At 37.2% G+C, this 18976-nt stretch overlaps 1 protein-coding gene across 10 annotated transcripts in view; it reads right to left on the bottom strand.

The window, feature by feature from the left end:
* The window catches only part of UTRN (utrophin), a 491247-nt gene that overhangs the window by 81388 nt on the left and 390883 nt on the right, over window positions 1-18976 (bottom strand). For all 10 annotated transcript variants that reach the window (XM_040965592.1, XM_040965598.1, XM_040965593.1 and 7 more), the window contains 3 exons: window positions 12408-12554; window positions 8674-8752; window positions 5534-5594 (listed from right to left, as the gene is read on the bottom strand). In XM_040965592.1, the coding sequence (XP_040821526.1) occupies window positions 5534-5594; window positions 8674-8752; window positions 12408-12554 (287 nt within the window). The remainder of the gene's footprint in view (window positions 1-5533; window positions 5595-8673; window positions 8753-12407; window positions 12555-18976) is intronic.

Below are 18976 nucleotides of genomic sequence, written 5' to 3'. Positions count from 1 at the left end.
GCTGGATGGGAAGCAAGGCTACCGGGATAAGAACCAGTGACCATATGGGATCCCAGTGAGTTCAAGGCGAGGACTTTTTTAACCACTACACTATCGCACCGGGCCCCAACTGTATTCTTAAAGCAGGGATTAGTCACTTCAAATCTTTTCCATGTGGCTCTATAAGATATTTATTATTTCACTATATAATAAGCAAAGAAAAAAATACACTAGGCTTATTTCACAAGTTTTAAATATTTCATTATTTATTTGGAAGGCAGAGCTACAAGGACAGAGAGGGATAAATACAGAGAGGGGCGTAGGTATGCTGCTTCACTCACCAAACAAGGACAAGGTTGGGCCATGCCGATGCAATGACCCATGAACCCCGCTTAGATCTCCCATGCGGGGATTGGACCATTCTCTACCACTTTCCCAGGTAGGAAAATGGAGCATGAATCTAGATTGGAAGTGTGGCAATTAAAACTCAAGCTGAGCTGGCACTCTCATGAGATGCTGGTGGTACAAATGATAGCTTAACTGCTGCACCACAACACTGACCCCTTATTTTTACAATTTCCAAATCAAAATTCCATATGTTTAATTTTTAACGATAATTTATAATTTCAAGCTCTACAAAATTAAAAGACAGATATCTATCTACTTTTCTTAATGGCCCCACAATGATCTTCCCTGTATTATACAGTAGGCATTTATTAACTACATTCTGGATGCTAAAAATCAAGCTATAAGTAAGGTTGATGGTGTTATTAATGCAAGGGAACTTAGTAATCCAGTAGATTCTGAGCCAAAATTGTATTGCATGGCGCTAACACTGTATAATTAAATGTCAAGAAAGTCAACCTCTTCTTAAGATTCAATTAGTTCACTGCTTTTCGAAGACTCTAACTTCACATAATCTCAATTAGCCAGGACATTGATGAACATGCTAGAAAGTTCCCACTGATGGTTTGCTGACTGTTGGTGGCTGCAGGGCAGGCTGTCTGCTATTCAGTTTTCTAGGTAGCAGATGTATGCATGCAGGTGTGAGGCTGTCTATAAGCTCAGAAATTTAGTGATCGCATGGCAGTTACATCTTTTATAAAGAAATTTCATTCTTAATTCTCCTTCAACAGAGTTGGTCCAGTGAGCTTTAAGTATTTATTTTCAATAATGATAGAGCCACAGGATGCTTCTTAGGAAAACAGTTCTAAGTATGTTTCTCATGCTTCTATTCTATTCATTTTCTCATCATTAATACCAGAAATTTGTTCTGGGTATAATACATTGTAGACTTGAAAAATGTGTTTTAGAGAATATGCTATACCAGATTTACACTATCAATGATTAATAAAATAAGTCCACATTCAAGCTGCTTATATGAGATCACACATTGCACATAGGGCCCTGTAAGGAATTCAAGACTGCATTTTGGATTCCAGTAGGGAAACCATACCTGTGGAGCTATGAGGTTGTGATGATAAAATCCCACCAATAAAGAAGAATGACCACTTGTTTCAAGGCTAATTGAAGAGTCAGGTACTCAGGGTTTGGAGAAGACACAGCATGGAAGAGAGAAGAACTACCAGCTGTGTTGACATTTCACTCGACAGCTTAAAGACAGGCTCCATACACAGAACACCATCAACGTGCTAAATCCCATGGGACCCTATGAGCAGCTTCTACAAACCGTGCAAGAATCTTGACCAAGAGGATGGGGAAAATCAGAGGAAGGCCATACTGTTTGGTTACCTGTCATGGAACTTCTATTAAGGTTTAATGGGAAGTGTTAATGAGAAATGACTTCTTCCTATTTGTGGAAAATACTTTGTAATATTACACATCACAGTATAAAACTTCCTTAAACACCTGAAACATACACCTACACAAAGGCTGTATAAAATGCAAGAGAAAGCACTGAGTAACTAAGTGGATGGTGGACTTTGCCGTTGAAGAGCTGTGCTCAGTTCCTGGAATGCAAGAGGTGCATGATAAATGGGGACCGATCTCTAGTGTGGAAAAATGGATGTGTATTCTTTTCTTCTCTTTCCTAACATAGTCTGTCATGTTATGCAAGTGGCCCATGTGACTAAAAATTACTATTCTCTGTCTTGTCTGATGCAGCGACAAGGAGCCAGTATTGTACGGCAGCCAAGAGCTCTGGGGTATGATACAGTCCTTGGGTTCGAATACCAGCTAAATCATTTACTGGGAGAGTGATCATAAACAAGCTGTGTGTATACACATTTATCAGTTATTCATGTGCTTATTAAGTCTCACCTCTACATGAGAATAATACCAACACATAACACCTAAACGTACTGGGCTACTGTGGGGCTTAGAGGAGAAAAGTCATGAGCAGACTTCAGCAAGCTACCTAGCAAACAAGCATTCAAAAATGGCATCTATTACAATGATCGTTATTACCCACAACTATTACTGCTTGCTACACAGAACAAAACGAGAAGCAACAAGCTCAACATGACTTATGTGACATATTAGAAAAGTCCAAACCAGAGCTGTTAGCCACTATTCATTTCATCACACAAGCTCCCTATAGGTTAGGAAGTGGACTATGTGTACAAAATACAGACACATGGTTGAAAATACACAAAGGAAAAGATCAGCTTTTTATGACAGACTTCTGTGTATTAGGAAGGCAAACAGCAGCCAATTCCCAAGTTTCTTTAAAAATGAGCTGGCATTACAACACTTTAAGAAAATCTATCTTCTAGAAAGAAAGTGCAGTTTAAAAATATGTTTCATAGCCTGGTGGCTAAAGTGTTTGTTTAGTTCACACAGAGATCCCATGTGGGCACCGGTTCTAATCCCGGCAGCCTTGCTTCCCATCCAGCTCCCTGCTTGTGGCCTGGGAAAGCAGTCAACGACGGCCCAAAGCCTTGGGACCCTGCACCCGTGTGGGAGACCAGGAAGAGACTCTGGTCTCCTGGCTTTGGAATGGCTCAGCTCCAGCCGTTGTGGCCTTCTGGGGAGTGAATCACTGGCTGGAGGATCTTCCTTTCTGTCTCTCCTCTTCTCTACATATCTCACTTTCCATTAAAAATAAAATAACTCTTTAAAGAATACATGTTTCAATTTAATGTGTTAACAAATAGAAGGAATCATATTGCATATACAATTAGAGTTCAGATCTATATCCTGTCATTTTCTAGATACAAATGAGTGATGGAATCACTGAAAGAAGCTTTAACATATCAATGAAGAATTACCAAGAGAAACAGAAATCCATTAGAAAGCCATCCAAATGTACTTCCGGTAATCTAAAAAATTAAAATATGAAATATAAACTTGCTCATTCTCCTGCCTACTTACTTGTTATATAGCAACTTAGAAGTACATAGCTTACTTGCTACTCACTTGCTGTGAAAGTTTATCATTAAACATGAAACAAATGTAGCGTTTTGTTCTCTGTCTGTATATATATACTATATATATAATTATATATATATTGTTATCCAAATCAATATGCTCTAATTTGCCTCAAGGAAGTTCTTATTCCATAATAATCATGCCAAATTTGCTCTTAATTTTTTCTTCTTCTAATTACTTTTACAGAAATGTAGCATATGTATAAAAAGCTTTCCATCTATATTTACTCACTCATTTGTTTAAATAAAATTTCATGTGGAAATATTGACTTTTCTAACTCTGCCTCTAAAGCTTGATGTTCATTCTTCATGAGGAAATAGACTCTTAAGCTATACAATAGAGAAAGTATTCAAAGACTTGGGAAGCAAGTTCAATTAAAAAAGAAAAGTTACACTGAAAAAAATCCAAACTTCTGGTGATGATGTAGAAGAGAGTTGAAGATGATACTCCTGGGACCCAGTGTGATAGCCTAGCAGCTAAAGATCTCGCCTTGAATGTGCCAGGATCCCATACAGGTGCCGGTTCTAATCCCAGCTGCTCCCCTTCCCATCCAGCTCCCTGCTTATGGCCTGGGAAAGTAGTCAAGGACGGCCTAAACCTTGAGACACTGCACCCACATGGGAGACCTGGAAGAAGCTCGGGGTCCAGGCTTTATATTGGCTCAGCTCCAGCCATTGCAGCTTCTTGGGGAGTGAAAAAAGATAAGGTGGGTTGATTCGTATTCTTAATTCATCTGCAGATTTAATTCTTGCCAAATAAACTAACATACAAATTGCATGGGGAAGAGCAGGATTCTGCCTCTCTAATTGAAACACGTATTATTTAGTTCTTTAATACTATTATTATTATTACTATTATCACTATTATTGCTTTCATAATGTAGAATAAAAGCATGTGGTTTTGGTTTAGATTTAATGATCATGTTTCTTTCAATACAGGCATGTCAAATAATTTGCCCAGCTTATGTCTCCTTCCGTTCATATTAGTAAAAAGTCAATACCAATCATCAATTACTTGGATACTCTGTTCTCATACTGAACACAATTCAGTTCAATATAGAGGGCACATGGCAAGAAATATTAAATTCCCATAGGATAATATAACACTGTGACAGCACATTTGTTATATGGTTTCACAATCATCAATTACACTCTCTGCACACAGGATAAATTCCAAATTCGAAAGCACCAGAACAAAATTCTATAAGAAAATTTTTTTTAATGCATGGATGTAAAAAATTGTATCAAAATAAACATGCTTTAATTATGTTTTTCTATGACTTTTTAAAGTACCTAGATATTTCACTGACATAGACTTCATCCACATTTTTTTAGGTAGGATAGTATTGGAAGAATAAACTGTTAAGTAGAACTTTAGAGATGCCTCCTACCCCTTGAAGAATAATATAAAGGAACCTTAGCCCAGAGATCTGTACCAGCTTGCTTGAGGTCACATAGAAAATCTATGAAATGCTTCTTGATAGTGTGAGCATTCTCACAATTAAAATGCTGGTCACCTTATAACAAAATCGGCTTAGCTACAACTCTGCTCCACAAAGTTGTAAATCAATAGTACATTGCGTTTTAAGTCAATAACTTTGCTAACCTAGACTGAAGGACCTGTAGAAGCAATACTTCATCATTCCTTCCTGCCACACAATTAAAGACTAAGTCAAGGAGCAAATCATGCTAAAATTCCATGTAAACCACACAAAATTTTCACAATGCCCCAGAATAAAAAGACACAGCAGGCAGGAAGGAGAAACTAAGATGGTAATAAAGAATAAAGAAACGAAACTCAACATACAGATAATTGCTATAAGAAAACTAAAAAACTCAAAAATATTTCACTTTTCATGATAAACTCGTGTTCCTTTCTGGTAGCTTAGAACGGAAGAGTACGCGAATTTGTGTCAAACGTCATTTCCTACAGTTTTATCTCTTAGAAAATTATCACTTAAACATACACACAGACCTCCTTTACTAAATGACAAAGATCACTCTGGCTTTTGAACTAAGTTTTTCACATATTAAATACGTGCATGGCTTCCTTCCGGTAATAGGATTTAATTCATTTAAAAAGCTATGAGAGGGCAGTGAGGTTCTTAAGCTATCAACGAACCTTTATTTTCTTGATCATAAAGGAAAAATGAAAATCCACTTACTTGATGTAATAGGGCACTTTATTATGGGAAATGGATCTTTGCCACGGCAGCTGGACTGAAGCTGAAGAAACAAAGAAACACGGGGACCTCAAAAGCTGTGCGCCTTAAAGCAAAACAACTGCACATATTAAGTAGCAAATCCAATGAGAACGGTTATCCTTTCCAGCTGGATTCCAACAAGTATGAAATCCTCTAGGCCGAAGAGCGGCTTCACATGTCCATTTGAAGAGAGGAAAGAAACGCAGGTTCAATTCCTAACGCCAACACTGATGAACTGAAACTGTTGTTAAAAACGGTTTTTAAAAATAAACATAATGTTTACAACTACCGTGGTTTAAAAAGCAAATGCCATCCGAAAACTGTACTCTGTATATATTACATGGTGAAGCTAACCTCAAAATTAATTTCGTCTGATACATTTGGATTAAAAACTAGATTTTCAAAGACCAATTTTTCCAAGTCACTAATAAGATTTTGTACTCTGTATCATAGTCACAGGAATAGCTACTGAGTAGAGAAGGCGTTTAAACAAATTCAATTATGTGAAGGCTTAAAAATGGAAAAAAATTAAAATTAATATATGGAAAGAATTGTAAAGAAGCAAGGGCAAAAGAATCCCAGAGTTACTTTCATCCAAAATACCCAGAAAATAGGTTCTCGTTTTTCTGCAAGACATTTCTGCAACTGATATTTTATGTGTTTTTTTGTTTTACTGAGGTACTTAATTTTTACAATTTCAATTACTTTTTATAAAAATGCATCATCCCTGTGTTAAATCAATTACTTTAAGACTTACGGAAGATGCGTATTGCATCTGGAGCTGTAAAGGGACTTTGCTAAATGTACTGAAGAAGCAAATTCAAATAAAACTTTGCGTGAATCCCATGGAGCCACTTCACACCAGTGACTCTTCGTCTGCAATCAGATCCTATTAATATGTACAAATACGCAGCATCCTAAGCTTCTCTAAGCATTTTCAAATGTATCTTTGATAAGGAAGCCAAAACACACACATATGATATTTTACATTTGATAGCTGAGGAATTAAATGTGACGAGATACAAAACATCTCGTCTCAAGAGTGACAGTAAGCACAAGGCCAGGCTCGTACGTGACCTTGGGATTTGTGAACCTCAGTACAGCAGCTTGTCTACTCAACAATTCCTCCCTCTTTAAAAATACAAGCACTCTTTTCTTCCTACCATATGCATGGAAGAAAAAAAAAAAGGGGGCTGAAAATGAAGAACTAATTATATTGAATTTCTTATTAGAGCTAACCTCATTGCACTGTTGGCATCAGGCTAATGGGACATTTTGCTTTGTTTTGTTTTGTGCCTAAACAAACTCCTTTTATAACCACAGCAGAAGTTCAAGGAATATAATGAAGCCAAATATTTCAAGCAACAAGGGATAATGACTGTTAAATTTACTAACTGGAGTTTTGCCTATACGTCACCGGTCTTGTTAATAATTATTTTGATTTGAATAGCTTCAACCTCTTCGGAGCACAATGTCCGACAATTAAAGCTCATGTGCTAAAATTTCAGCGTGTGTGTGAATTTCACCATATTTTATTTCCTGCAGAACATGACCTTGATTTCTGTAATGAGAGAGTGGCTGCTGATGCAAAGCGTCACGCGTCATCCCTGCTAACCACACAACTTCTCTTTAGTACTGCAAAGAGGGAGAAATTATTTTATAAATTTCTCCTGAGTTTGGCTTCACATTCTCGAGAAAGATGAAGAGAAAATCTGAATGTGATCCCTTAGGCGGGAGCAGAGCACCATGTAGGCCTCTGTAGAGTCATACAAAGAAGCTGCCATAATGAGAAACAAATTTTCTGTTCAGTTTCGAATGTCACTTCAGTGTCATTAAAACTGATTTTCTTTCCACACAGATTTGCCAAAGGACATAAAGAAAAGTTATTAATATTTTCGGAGACTATTTGTGCCAAGAGCTGTGTTATGAGCTCTGTGTAACTTGATATGCTTGGCCATTAACTCCCAGCAATGAAAAGAATGAGGCATTGTGGTATTTAAGGAGAAAAGAAAAGTCAGTTTTCAGAGATCTGCAGCTTGCTCAAAGGACCAATTTTAATCTCCCTCTGGATGACTCCTATTCTTACAGTTTCCAATATCCTCAGCTGTGAGTGATACATGAACTAGAATCCCAAAATTTCATGAATGGCCTATTAAATCAAGAATTCTAGTTAGAGAATATTACATAAAAATGTTTATATTGTGCCTGCCACAATAGCCTAATGGCTAAAGTCCTTTCCTTGCACGTCCAGGATCCCATATGGGGGTCAGTTCTAATCCTGGCACCCCAATTCCCATCCAGCTCCCTGCTTGTGACCTGGGAAAGCAATGGAGGACAGGACAAAGCCTTGGGCCACTGCACCTGCGCAGGAGACCCCAAAGATTGACTCAGCTCAAACCATTGCAGCCACTTAGGGAAGGAATTAACAGACAGAAGATCTTCCTCTCTGCCTCTCCTCCTCTCTGTATATCTAAATCTACAATAAAAATAAATAAATCTTTAAAAACAATGCTTATATTGCTTTGGATAAATCAGTAATACTTCAGCAGGAGAAAAGCTGTATATGATCTCAGCCGATTAAAGCAAAGTCCTCTGATTAAAAGATTTATACTGACAATGTTACTTTAAAAGCTGCAGGTGTATTTTACATGAATAAACATTCCTTATCATGAAAATCAATTTAAAGTAGTAAAACATAAGAATCACTTCTTTATTATGAGAAAATCCAAAAACATTTGCATAGAACAAAGCAATGATGATTTTAAAATACTCTAAAATAGTTATCTCAAATGGTCAAGAGAAAAACAGTAGCTGAAAATGAATTCATCTCTTTTCCATTTTTGAAGACTCATCAAATGTCAACACATTACTGCAAATGAATAGAAAATAATGTTTTAAGCAATGTCAAGATCTATCCATTTTCCAAATATAAATATATATATATGAAGTATACAAAAATAAATACGTATGTATACATTCATGGAGACACAACATTGAAAGCTAACTGTAAATCTTTTTGAAGCAGCATCATATTCACAGCTAAGAGAAAGACTAAGAGAAAGACTATACTAATGAAGCCAAGCAAGTGGATCGGCACTCACTAGAGAGAAAATGCTGAGAAGATGGTCCAAAGTCTCTCTGGGCTTCCTGAAGCTGTTTAAGGCGATCATCCACAGAAACCTGCACAGGTGCACACACAGGACACAAGGACCACATGTCAAAACAATGGCATTCACAGTATCCTCAACTCAAGAACTAAATTTCTTGCCAATGTCCATATTGCCAAAGATACCAGTGCTTGCAGAAACTTCTCTTGTCCTGATCTCAAAGCAGTTGAGAGTGGTTTTGGCATTAAGTCACAGTAAATAATGCCAGATACTCTTCATGTATCGGAATTAATTTAGCATCCAAGCTATTATTATTATCATCATCACGTTATAAATGAAGAAACTGAGTCACAAAGATATAATGAAAACATGACACTGGTCAGTGGCAGCTCGTCATCCATATTCAGGCTTGTGTCATCTTCAGTTGGTACCAGGTCCATGCCCTGCTGTGCAACATTGCCTCGAGATCGGCACACTTGCTCTAAAGCATTTTAAGTCAAGTTTTGGCCCTAAGATCAGTAACTAAATTACTGCTTATATAAGGAAAATGGTAAAAATGTTCATGGGGGCAACTGAAAAAGAAGCCTAGAACTCCCCAGAGGCATATTAGATACATGAAAGTTAGGAAGTGGCTACAGACAGATGATAGGTGAAAGGTTAACAGAATGAAATGATTAAAAGTATAGTGGGGATGCGAATAAGCTGGCCTGTGAACAATACTGAAATCTGACCTCTAATTCTGTGTCAAAACAGATCACTTCTAGCTGGAATGGAGATGTGCACAAGTTATTAGCAGATGCATATTCTCTATACATTTATTTACACATAGTCTACAGTTGGCAGTCTATGTCAAGAAAATGCTGAGTTTCTATACCGAGAAATGAAACACACAGGCATCACTACTGTTCATAACTTAATGGCATGCTCATTCTTCATCTTTGTCAGTCCCAGGTCAGCCAGATGCTCGTCTTAAAGAATCATATTTTCAGTTGCCTATTAAGTGAACCTTATGTCAGGCTCCCAGGGTAGCTCCAGTTTTTGCTGCTTAACTGATTAAACTTCAGTACCACTTATTTTGTTCCTTAAGAACGAAAAGCATTCAAATGCCACACTTCATGTTTACAAGTAAAGAAGATGGCATTCCTGCCAGTGTAATTTTTTTTTCCTTTCTTACCCAACGAGCAGCTATTGTCAGAGCTCCAGTGGTTACCAGGCTCAGACAGACAAGGGTGACAGAATACACGTCCCCTTTCAAGTGCAATGGTGTTCCCTGACTTCGAATTTTGGGATATGATGACAAGTGCAGCAGAATCGAGAAGAGATCAGTTTAGACAGCAGGAAACCTGGCATGAATATGATGAATTAGAGAAATGAAGCTTAAGAGAAAGCTTAAAGGTCAAACAGTTCCGTGTTCCTTTCACTAGGGAAGCACAGAGGAATTTAATGGATTTTTTGCCCAAGTAATCTTAGATTACAACAAAAAAGAAAGATTGTCACTTTCTGCTTCTTGAATTTCATAAACATGTTTTCATGAATATAGAAAACCTATTACACTATAAAAAATTACACTTAAAAAATCAAATGTTTTTATATGTTACATACTGATCTTATTAAACATCACATTTAATAGGCCCAAAATACAAATTACTACAAACATTTTTCAATCAGTTTAACTTATGAAGTTTTAGGGGGAAAAATGCTTAAAATAGCTCTAAGGAATTTGCCACTGAATGTGGTAAAGCTCCCCAAAGACGGAACACTAATCACTTGATTGGCAGGTGTGGGAAGCCATGCAGTTGAGTCGGATGGCATGGGTGTGTGATGAGCACTGCTCCTCAGTTAGCAAGGCCACGAGGAGTTTCTAGCTACGTGCAAGGCCTGGCAGAATGACTCTGGTCACCTCACTGTTGCCTCACCCCATTGTATGGACACTTAATAACCTCTCTGATGTTTCACAGAATCCTCCTGAGGTGCTGCTGTTGTTTCTCTGCAAATGTGAAATGATTCCTGAAACTGGTGTAATACCTCAAACTGATCAATCGTGTTATGATAAGAACATCTTTAGCGATGTAAGGCAATGAAACGCAGATAAAAGCATACAATAGCGCAATTGAGCCCATAATGTCTCCAAACATCTTGTTATGTGCCCACCTTTGTCCTGAAGCTTGCCCTAATATAAGTAATGTTTTCCTTAAGAAATGGCTTGATAATATCTTGGGACAGATGGCAATCATGGAGGTACAAAGAATGTGTTTGCCATGCACCTTGAACTGTACAACATATGAAATGATGCATTTTGGTTTCTCACCATGAAAAGCAGAAAGTATATGGGGCATCTTCTAAAGGGAGACATATGTGAACCCCCCCCAAATGGCTTAAAATTTCTACCTTATATTGACATTTATATTCAGGGGAAGAAAACAGTTTATAAAAACTTCTACCTTTTATTGGAACTCATATTTAGGGAAAGAAAACAGTGTAAAAAAAATAAAATTTCTTGTAAAGGTCCTCTGTTTGTAGATTGGCTGAGTTGCCCTGTTCCCTTTCACTGCCCTTTAACAAAAGAACAAAAAACAATCAAATCAGCACTAAGAACAAAAAACAACTAAGCAGTATTAGGTGAAGGTGGTGGTAATTAATGTATGATTGATTATAAGATTTAATACAGAATCTATGATATGCTTTTATAAACTCCTTTTATTTATGATATTTTCTTCTAATTCTGTACTCTTGCTAATATTAGCTAGTTTAGGTTTAGTGAAAATTGATTTTGGATATGAGGAAACCACTTGTCACTATGTAACTGCATGTGCTGCCAACCGTGGAGTTCCTTGCTTCAGCCAGGTCACTGCAGGTTTGAATGAGTAATAGCTTGCTGAAAACATTTTCTCTGAAGTAAAATAATAATAATGTTTTTTAGGACTGTTTTTGTTATCATTCTTTTATAATGAAGAAAAATAAAACAATTGGACGTTGTGCAAAAGCTTGTGATGATTTGCGTATAAATAAGAAGGCAATTTTTCTGAATTGTCCTTTATGAGCATCATGCCATAGTGGTCCATGCCTCGCCTCTGCTCCCTTCTTGTCTCCTTGCTGATCCACGCATCCTTTGCAAGCTCTCGAGTCAGCTGGACCTAGTCTCTGGTAGGCAGGCATGGTGACTTGTAAATGCTGATATTCAATAGTACACAAGAGAGGTACTTGCAGTTTGATTCTACTGTGTAGGAGTTGAGCATGTCAGGTAAGAATTCACTGAAACAGCTGCACTAGAGCTGTTCAAATCAGAATGAGAAATAAACATCACCACGGCCTACATGTGAAAAGAATAAAAATGCCCAAATTGTTACCAGTTAGGACAAAAAGGAAGAAGACTGTTTCAGTTTTTCAAAAGATAAAAACATATATACATGGGGAAAAGGCAAGAAAAATGACCCTTTTATGAGCCATGATGGAAAAAATGTTTCTTGAACCTATCACAGGTTTCAATTGCCATGATTTACCGAATGTACAAATACCATGAACAGTACAATAAAAAATAAAATGAAAATCTATTGTCACAAAGTGGTGAGGCCTTTGGGTTCAAGATAATGAAACACCTAATGTTGTCATATGCTATGAAAGACAGGCAATAAAGACAGAAAAACAAATGCTGTGTAGTTGAATACCAAGGAAAAGCTTAGAGGCTCTCCAGGGAGTAATCCCATGCTGGAAAGGAATGAGGGCAATACCTGTAGAAGCTTCCAACGCATATTAAGGTCATCAAGCTGGCGAGACATCTTGACAGAGGGATGCAGGTCAAGTGGAGACAGCTGACTGGATAAGTCATTCACTGTTTTCACTTTGAAGTTGATGGGTGCGATTTCTTCTCTAAATGCCTAGACAAAATGGACAAGACAAGCCAGGATTTAAAACTTCCATTCAAAGAAAACACAGAGGCCATTTGACAGCTCATTAACTCACAGTTGCTCACACTACATCAGTAACTAGAATGAACAGCCCAAGAGTCCAACCGTGTAGGGATAAAAATATTAACGCACTCATTTAAATGATTATGTATTTCCTTCCTTAGTCTCCTGTTATTTCTTGCCACAGGGATTTCTAGTCTTGTTTTTTTTTTTACTTTCCATCCATGTTATCCTTTAAAAACCTTTTTTAATATGCTACCTTATTATTTTTTTTTACCTGAATCAACTTGATTTGACCAATGTCTCCAATTACAGTGATGTAGCAGGCAGCCAGTAAAAACAGCATGCTCTGTTACAAGCCCACATCGATTGAACGCTGAGAGTTGACCTCTGTCCCTTTTAAAATCATTTATTATCACTGTCTGTAGCCAAGGGTGGGACAGGAAGAGTCTGCAGAAAGATAAAGGAATCTCAGATCTGATCAGTACCTGGATGAGCACAGCCGAGTGTAGGTGCGTGGGAGGGTGAGGGATGTGTGAAGCGATTACCAGGAATTTCTGGCAATATTGAATTAAATGAGCTTATTTTGGTGCAAAAAACTTTTAAATCTATACAAAGTTTGGCATAATACATATTTTCTATGACTTGTTTTTGAAGAACCCTCATGTAGAAAGATGAGAAGAAATAAACAAAACTATGTTAGAGCCAACAGGATAACGAAAGCAATAATTTTCTCCATTCTCCACATCAGCTCATCTGCCTCTATGTTAGGTTCCTTCTTGGTCAACACTCTCCAGAGGCCCTGTAGAGTTGCTAAAGGCCTCAACTAAGGTGTTCCACACAGAGAAGAACTTCCCCTAGGCCTTTTCTGCGCTGCTGGAGGCCCCTGGCATGAGTTCTCTCCAATTTATGCAGTAGAACCATCACATAAAAGACACACAGATTGCACTTCAGGATGGGGCCTTTCTGATTATCTGATACCCTACCAAACAAGTTGTTATGTCTTAAAAGGGCATTCTTTGTCACAGTACTTGTTTGTTGGTATTTCAAGTTTGGAGATGGTTGGTGGTGTCCCCAACAAAATACAGAAACTTCTAAAGAACAGATATTCCTCAGTATTCAGCACATGACTGGCAACACTGTGGGGGAGAATGCATGTCTACTGAGGAAGACCCACAAAAAAGATATCAAAGATACCACTAAGTCAAAGTAGCAGGGGAAACAGATTAGGGAGGTTAGAGAAAACAATATAAAAGGATTCTTCAAAAAGCTTTTTGGAAAAAGAGGCTAAAAAGATAAGTTCATCTTCAAGCAAAAATAATCTGAAATCCTTGCATGTGAAGAATTTTCCAAAAGTCAATGAAAAAAAGTACGTATTATGAAAAAGCAGGGATTTAAAAATATGTTGCACTAAAATAAAGCTATATAATAATTCCATTTCAAATGAATTTTTGAAGTACACTCCGCTGTAATTCTCTGGCATGTCACATCATGTGTGAAACATAAATCTCAGGTAATAAGTAACCTAAACATCTGCCCTCAGGTTTTATCATTTCTACATTGCCTACTTTGTAAGGCGATTAAGCTGTGTCTAAGGGGCCCTTTCCTCATCACCAAGTTTGGTTAACGAAACCAAGTAACCCAAAGTACTTTGAGTATACTATATTTTATTAAAACACCACAATAGTGATTTGAGTTCTTCCCAATGATTGTAAGAAAGTCTCCGTTCACTAACTCCTTTCCTTCTCTGTCCAAAATCTTTGTTGACTATCTCACGCAACTCTCCTCTCACGATATGTGAAGAGGGGCAGAAAATATTCTCGAACAGATGCTAAATGTAAAGATTATTTGAAGCTAAAGTCAGTTGTAACAACTGTTGGTCTAAGACTGGAGCCCAGACCCTCCTCATCTTCCTCCAGCTAAAACTTCCAGAATAAAGACGTTGTCCTTGTTATGCCAGAGCAAGTGACCTTCCTGTCACCCAGATTGGCAAGTGGAGACAGGGGGTTATATGCAAACAGGAAGAACCTGTTAAAACAATTCACACCCTTCATTATTCTCCACACATAATTCATTACTTCTCTAGACTGGCTTCTCTTTTTTAAACCTAATATGAAACAACTGAGGTTTGACACTTCTCTGAATTTTTATTTCCTTATGGGGACTCCCATGTTACGCATAAATTCACAGAAGTGAAGTGACATGCCTTTATTGTTAAACTGTCATGTCAATTCAAGTCTCAGATGACACATTGTAAGAAGATAGTTTGGTAAAATATTGTACCTTTCCTACAAATGTAAAAAAAAATTAAGCATTGTGACTAACAATCATCAAAATGGTATTAACTTCATTTTTAAGGGAAATTAAGTCTAAGAAAATCAGAGGATATGAGCTAGCATTTTGAACTTCTTCTAAATTCATTGCCATGCACGTGCATGAGACAAAACTCTCCCATCCAGATGTTTAGTCTTCAAGTGCCTGCAATGAGCCAAGCTAAGCTGGGTACTAAGAGCCAGAAATTTTTCCCAAATCTTTCACATGGGTAGCAGGACTCTCACTATTTGAGGTTGTACATCAGCATGATGCTGGAACCCACAGCACAAGCCCACCCTCTCCAATATGGCATGTGGTGTCCCACATGGGATCTTCAATTGCTAAGTCTATTGCTTGCCCCACAAATTCTTGAGCAGGTTCCAAATGCACTTGCGGTGTAAAAACCATGAAAAGGGTCAACAAAAATAGATCCAGAGCTGGCAGGAGGAATACAGATAATGGAGGATGTAGTGTACAAATGACACGGGAAACAGTTACATGGAGTCAGTATGTGAGAAGGAGGGAGTATCAATATAATCCTTCAAGAAACAGCATGTCAAAAGCAACTACAAAGTTAGTCTGCAACGTCATGAATATTGCTGCAGAAAAGTAGGAGAAGGAATTTAGAATGTGGCAATATCTCTCCACTGTTAGACTGTACAAATATGGCAGTTAGAATGTGCAAACATAGACAAACAAAGATAACCAAAGCAGACCTGTGGTCTCAGGCACTACATGTGTAAAGAATCAACAATTAACACAGAAGCACTGAACAGAGGGCAGGCTGGGAGAGGTTAGGAAAAGTGAATTTTTCAGTCCAGACTTTTAAGAGGCCTAGGTTCCCCACAATTCAGTCTGAAAATAATTATAAGCTCAAATAATTCAAGGAGTTCTTAGTTGTAATTTTAACATTACCCATTTATATTCTCCTCATGGGTACCTTGTTAGACTTGAGAGCTGTGAGCAAGTTTAAAACTCAATGTCTTTGGGGGTGGGCATTGTGGCAAAGCCCCTGGTTAAGTGCTTTAAGACACTGCTTGAGATAAATACTTCCAATACAGGAGTTGCAGTTCAAGTCCTGGCAGGCGTGCTTTGTTAGAACTTCTTATCATCGGTGACAAGAATGGCATAAATGCTGATTCAAGTGGGAGACCTGGATGAGGTCTGGACCAGCCCTGATTGTTGCAGTTATTTCAGAATTGAACCAGTAGATGAAAATTTTGGTGTCTGCCTTTCCCTCTTGCTTCCTGTCATTCTCTCTGACTTTTTCTTTGAATCAATATGTTTGCTTACTTTTTTTTGGTACTAAAGACTAAAAGTGAAATGCTACAGGATGTTCTGGAATTTATATGCTTTCAAATACTGATAGTTTTATTTCAAAAGATGGCAATTTTTAAAAATTAGATTGCAACTTCAATAACAGCGCTTTTTAAAAATAGAAAACAATAAAGAAAATAAAATTTCTCCATTACGAAAAGATGATATTTTTACTACCAGACATAGGTAAAAACATTTTAAAAGTTTTAAATAACACAGCCTTTAGACTGTTTTCATTTTTATGGTCAAGAGTTTTATGGCAAAGAGGAATCTTTTTATCAAGAAAGTTTTTTTTTTTAAGAGCTTTCAAATCAAGGGACTTGAAAGTTTTAAAATGATTTCAAAACAGCCGTGTGTTCTATTATAAAGAACCAATTTATCATGTTTTGACTGCACTTTCCTATGGAGAATAAGGGTCTACTTGCCCTTCCTTGCTGTAAAACAGAAACATCTGCTCGTATCAAAGGTCTAACTGGCGGCTCTTTGGCAGGTGTGAATCCGAATCCCTTTTCATCCCAGAAGGTTTATATACTCTGTAAATAAGAATGATTAAGGGCAATTTTAGGAAACAAGTTTTGTGATTGCCTTAAATACTTTGTCTTTCCGTTGCTTTATCATATTTAATATTTAGCAATGCTTAGTATTTATTTTTTATTTGCATGCGGCTTCAGCGGGATTTGGAGTATATTTGAAAGCAATCTAAAAAAAAAAAAAAATCCCAGACTTTGGATCTATTTCATTTGGTCTAATGAGAGCTGGGCTTTTATTTTTTCCTAAGATGTTAAAATATTTTAATTCACGATTTATGCATTTATATTAACTGTATTTTTCCCCATTTTATACTTCATCAGAGTTGAATAGAGCTAATTTGACTTTGATTAAAGGAATTACTCACTTCCATATCAGTCAAATGAAACTTACAACTCCCAAACCTTTGTGCCTTTATTCATTTTTTTTCTCTCAACACTAACCATCCTGTAATACAAGTTTATACTTCTAAATTCAAATGGAAAAAATGCCTGCTCTAATGAAGAGGCATTTATTGCAGTCCAACAAGACATCAGTTGTAAACCACTGATTAAAAGTTTTATTTGTTTAAAACTACTGAAATATACTGTGTGGAGCCAGCACCATGGTACGGGGGCCAAGCTATTCTTTGCAATGTGTCACCCCATATGAGAACCTGTTAAGTTCTAACTCCCTGCTAATATGCCTGTGCAAATGATGGAGATGGTAGCTGAAATGCTTGGGTCCTTGCCACCACGTGGGAAACCAGAATGCTGTTCCAAGCCCTAAAGTCGACCTTGGCCTAGTCCTTGCTGTTGTGGCCATATAAGCAGCAAACTAGCAGAGGAAGATGAGGCTCTCTCCCAAACTCTTTCCTGCTCCTTCTACCTCTCTTTGTCACCCTTCCTCCCTCTTTCTCTGTCTATAATTCAGCATTCCAAAAAGAATGAAATAAATCTTTAAAAAAATTATGAGAGGTAGGCATATTCCTGGAGAAATTACACTAAATGCTTTGCTTTCTGAGATATTTCAAACTCAGACACATCTATAAAAACTGTTTTAACTAGAGTTATCGAGACAGACGCCCCCATTTCAAAGGGCAGCTGAAAACTCAGGTATATTTGCATTGAAACATGATAAACAGTCATAACATTTTAGTAATAAAAATTGTTTGAAGTCAAACATTCAACTGTTAGAGCTTTAAATTATTGATCAAAATGATGTGAAAAAAATTTCTGTAGTGTGAACAAAATATCTTTGAGTCTCTACCACTTTCTCACTGAAAGGGCTTAGAAAATTTATCAGTTTCATTTCTACAATCGACAAATTGAGCTGGCATGTGGTGCAGTGGGTAAGGCAGCGTTCATCCCACATGGGCACCAACTGAAGTGTAGCTGTTCTACTTCCGATCAAGGTCCCTGCTGATGCATCTGGAAAGACAGTGGAAGATGTTCCAAAAACTTGGACTCCTGTGCACATAAGCAAGACTGAGAAGAAGTTCATGGCCCAGCCCTGGATGGTTCAGCAGTTTGGGGAATCAATCAGCAGATAGAAGAGCTCTCTCCTTCTGTCTACTCCTCTCATATTAACATCAACATAGTGCAACCTATGTTGTTAGGCTGGTTTGAGAATTTGAACAGGTATCTATGCGAAATTGCTAAGAGCTGTTCTTTATAACACCTAATAAGCCCCAACTGATGTAAGTTACTTTTATGACTGGTCCTAAATCTAGACATAAATTCATTATGTAACTTATCAAAGTATTTAGCTGATTTTCTAGGTTTTAGTTTCTTATTGAACTCTAGGAGTACAAGAAAATATGGTTTTCCATCTATGCACAAAAATGTATATCTTTGCAAAAAAAAAAAAAACTCCATTCATAAGAGATAGTGTCAGTCTAATACTTGATAATTTTTCAGGAGCTTATGCTTTGATTTGAGTTTTGGTTACTTTGCCAGTAGCCTACAACCTACAAAATCCAATTCTGTTATTTCTGTTTCTTATTGTTTAAGTTTCATTTACTTTTTTCTGAAGATGTTCTAGAATATGAGAAACAAAGGAAGTCTAGACCGTAGCTCTAACATCTTTAACTTAAGGCATTTCCTGAGTATGGAAACAATTTACAGCAAATCTACTGCTTTACCAATAAGGAGATGAAATTTATATGTAAAAATTCCTAGTAAAACAATATGCTTTTGATTAGCTATGAAATTGAACTAAGTTCCAGGAGTCACAGAATAGAGAGAAACCTACAG

Source organism: Ochotona curzoniae, unplaced genomic scaffold (genome assembly GCF_017591425.1).
Source record: "Ochotona curzoniae isolate NIBS_2020 unplaced genomic scaffold, NIBS_Ocur_1.0 scaffold_3890, whole genome shotgun sequence".
NCBI lineage: Eukaryota > Metazoa > Chordata > Mammalia > Lagomorpha > Ochotonidae > Ochotona > Ochotona curzoniae.
This window is presented reverse-complemented; position numbering and strand designations above follow the sequence as displayed.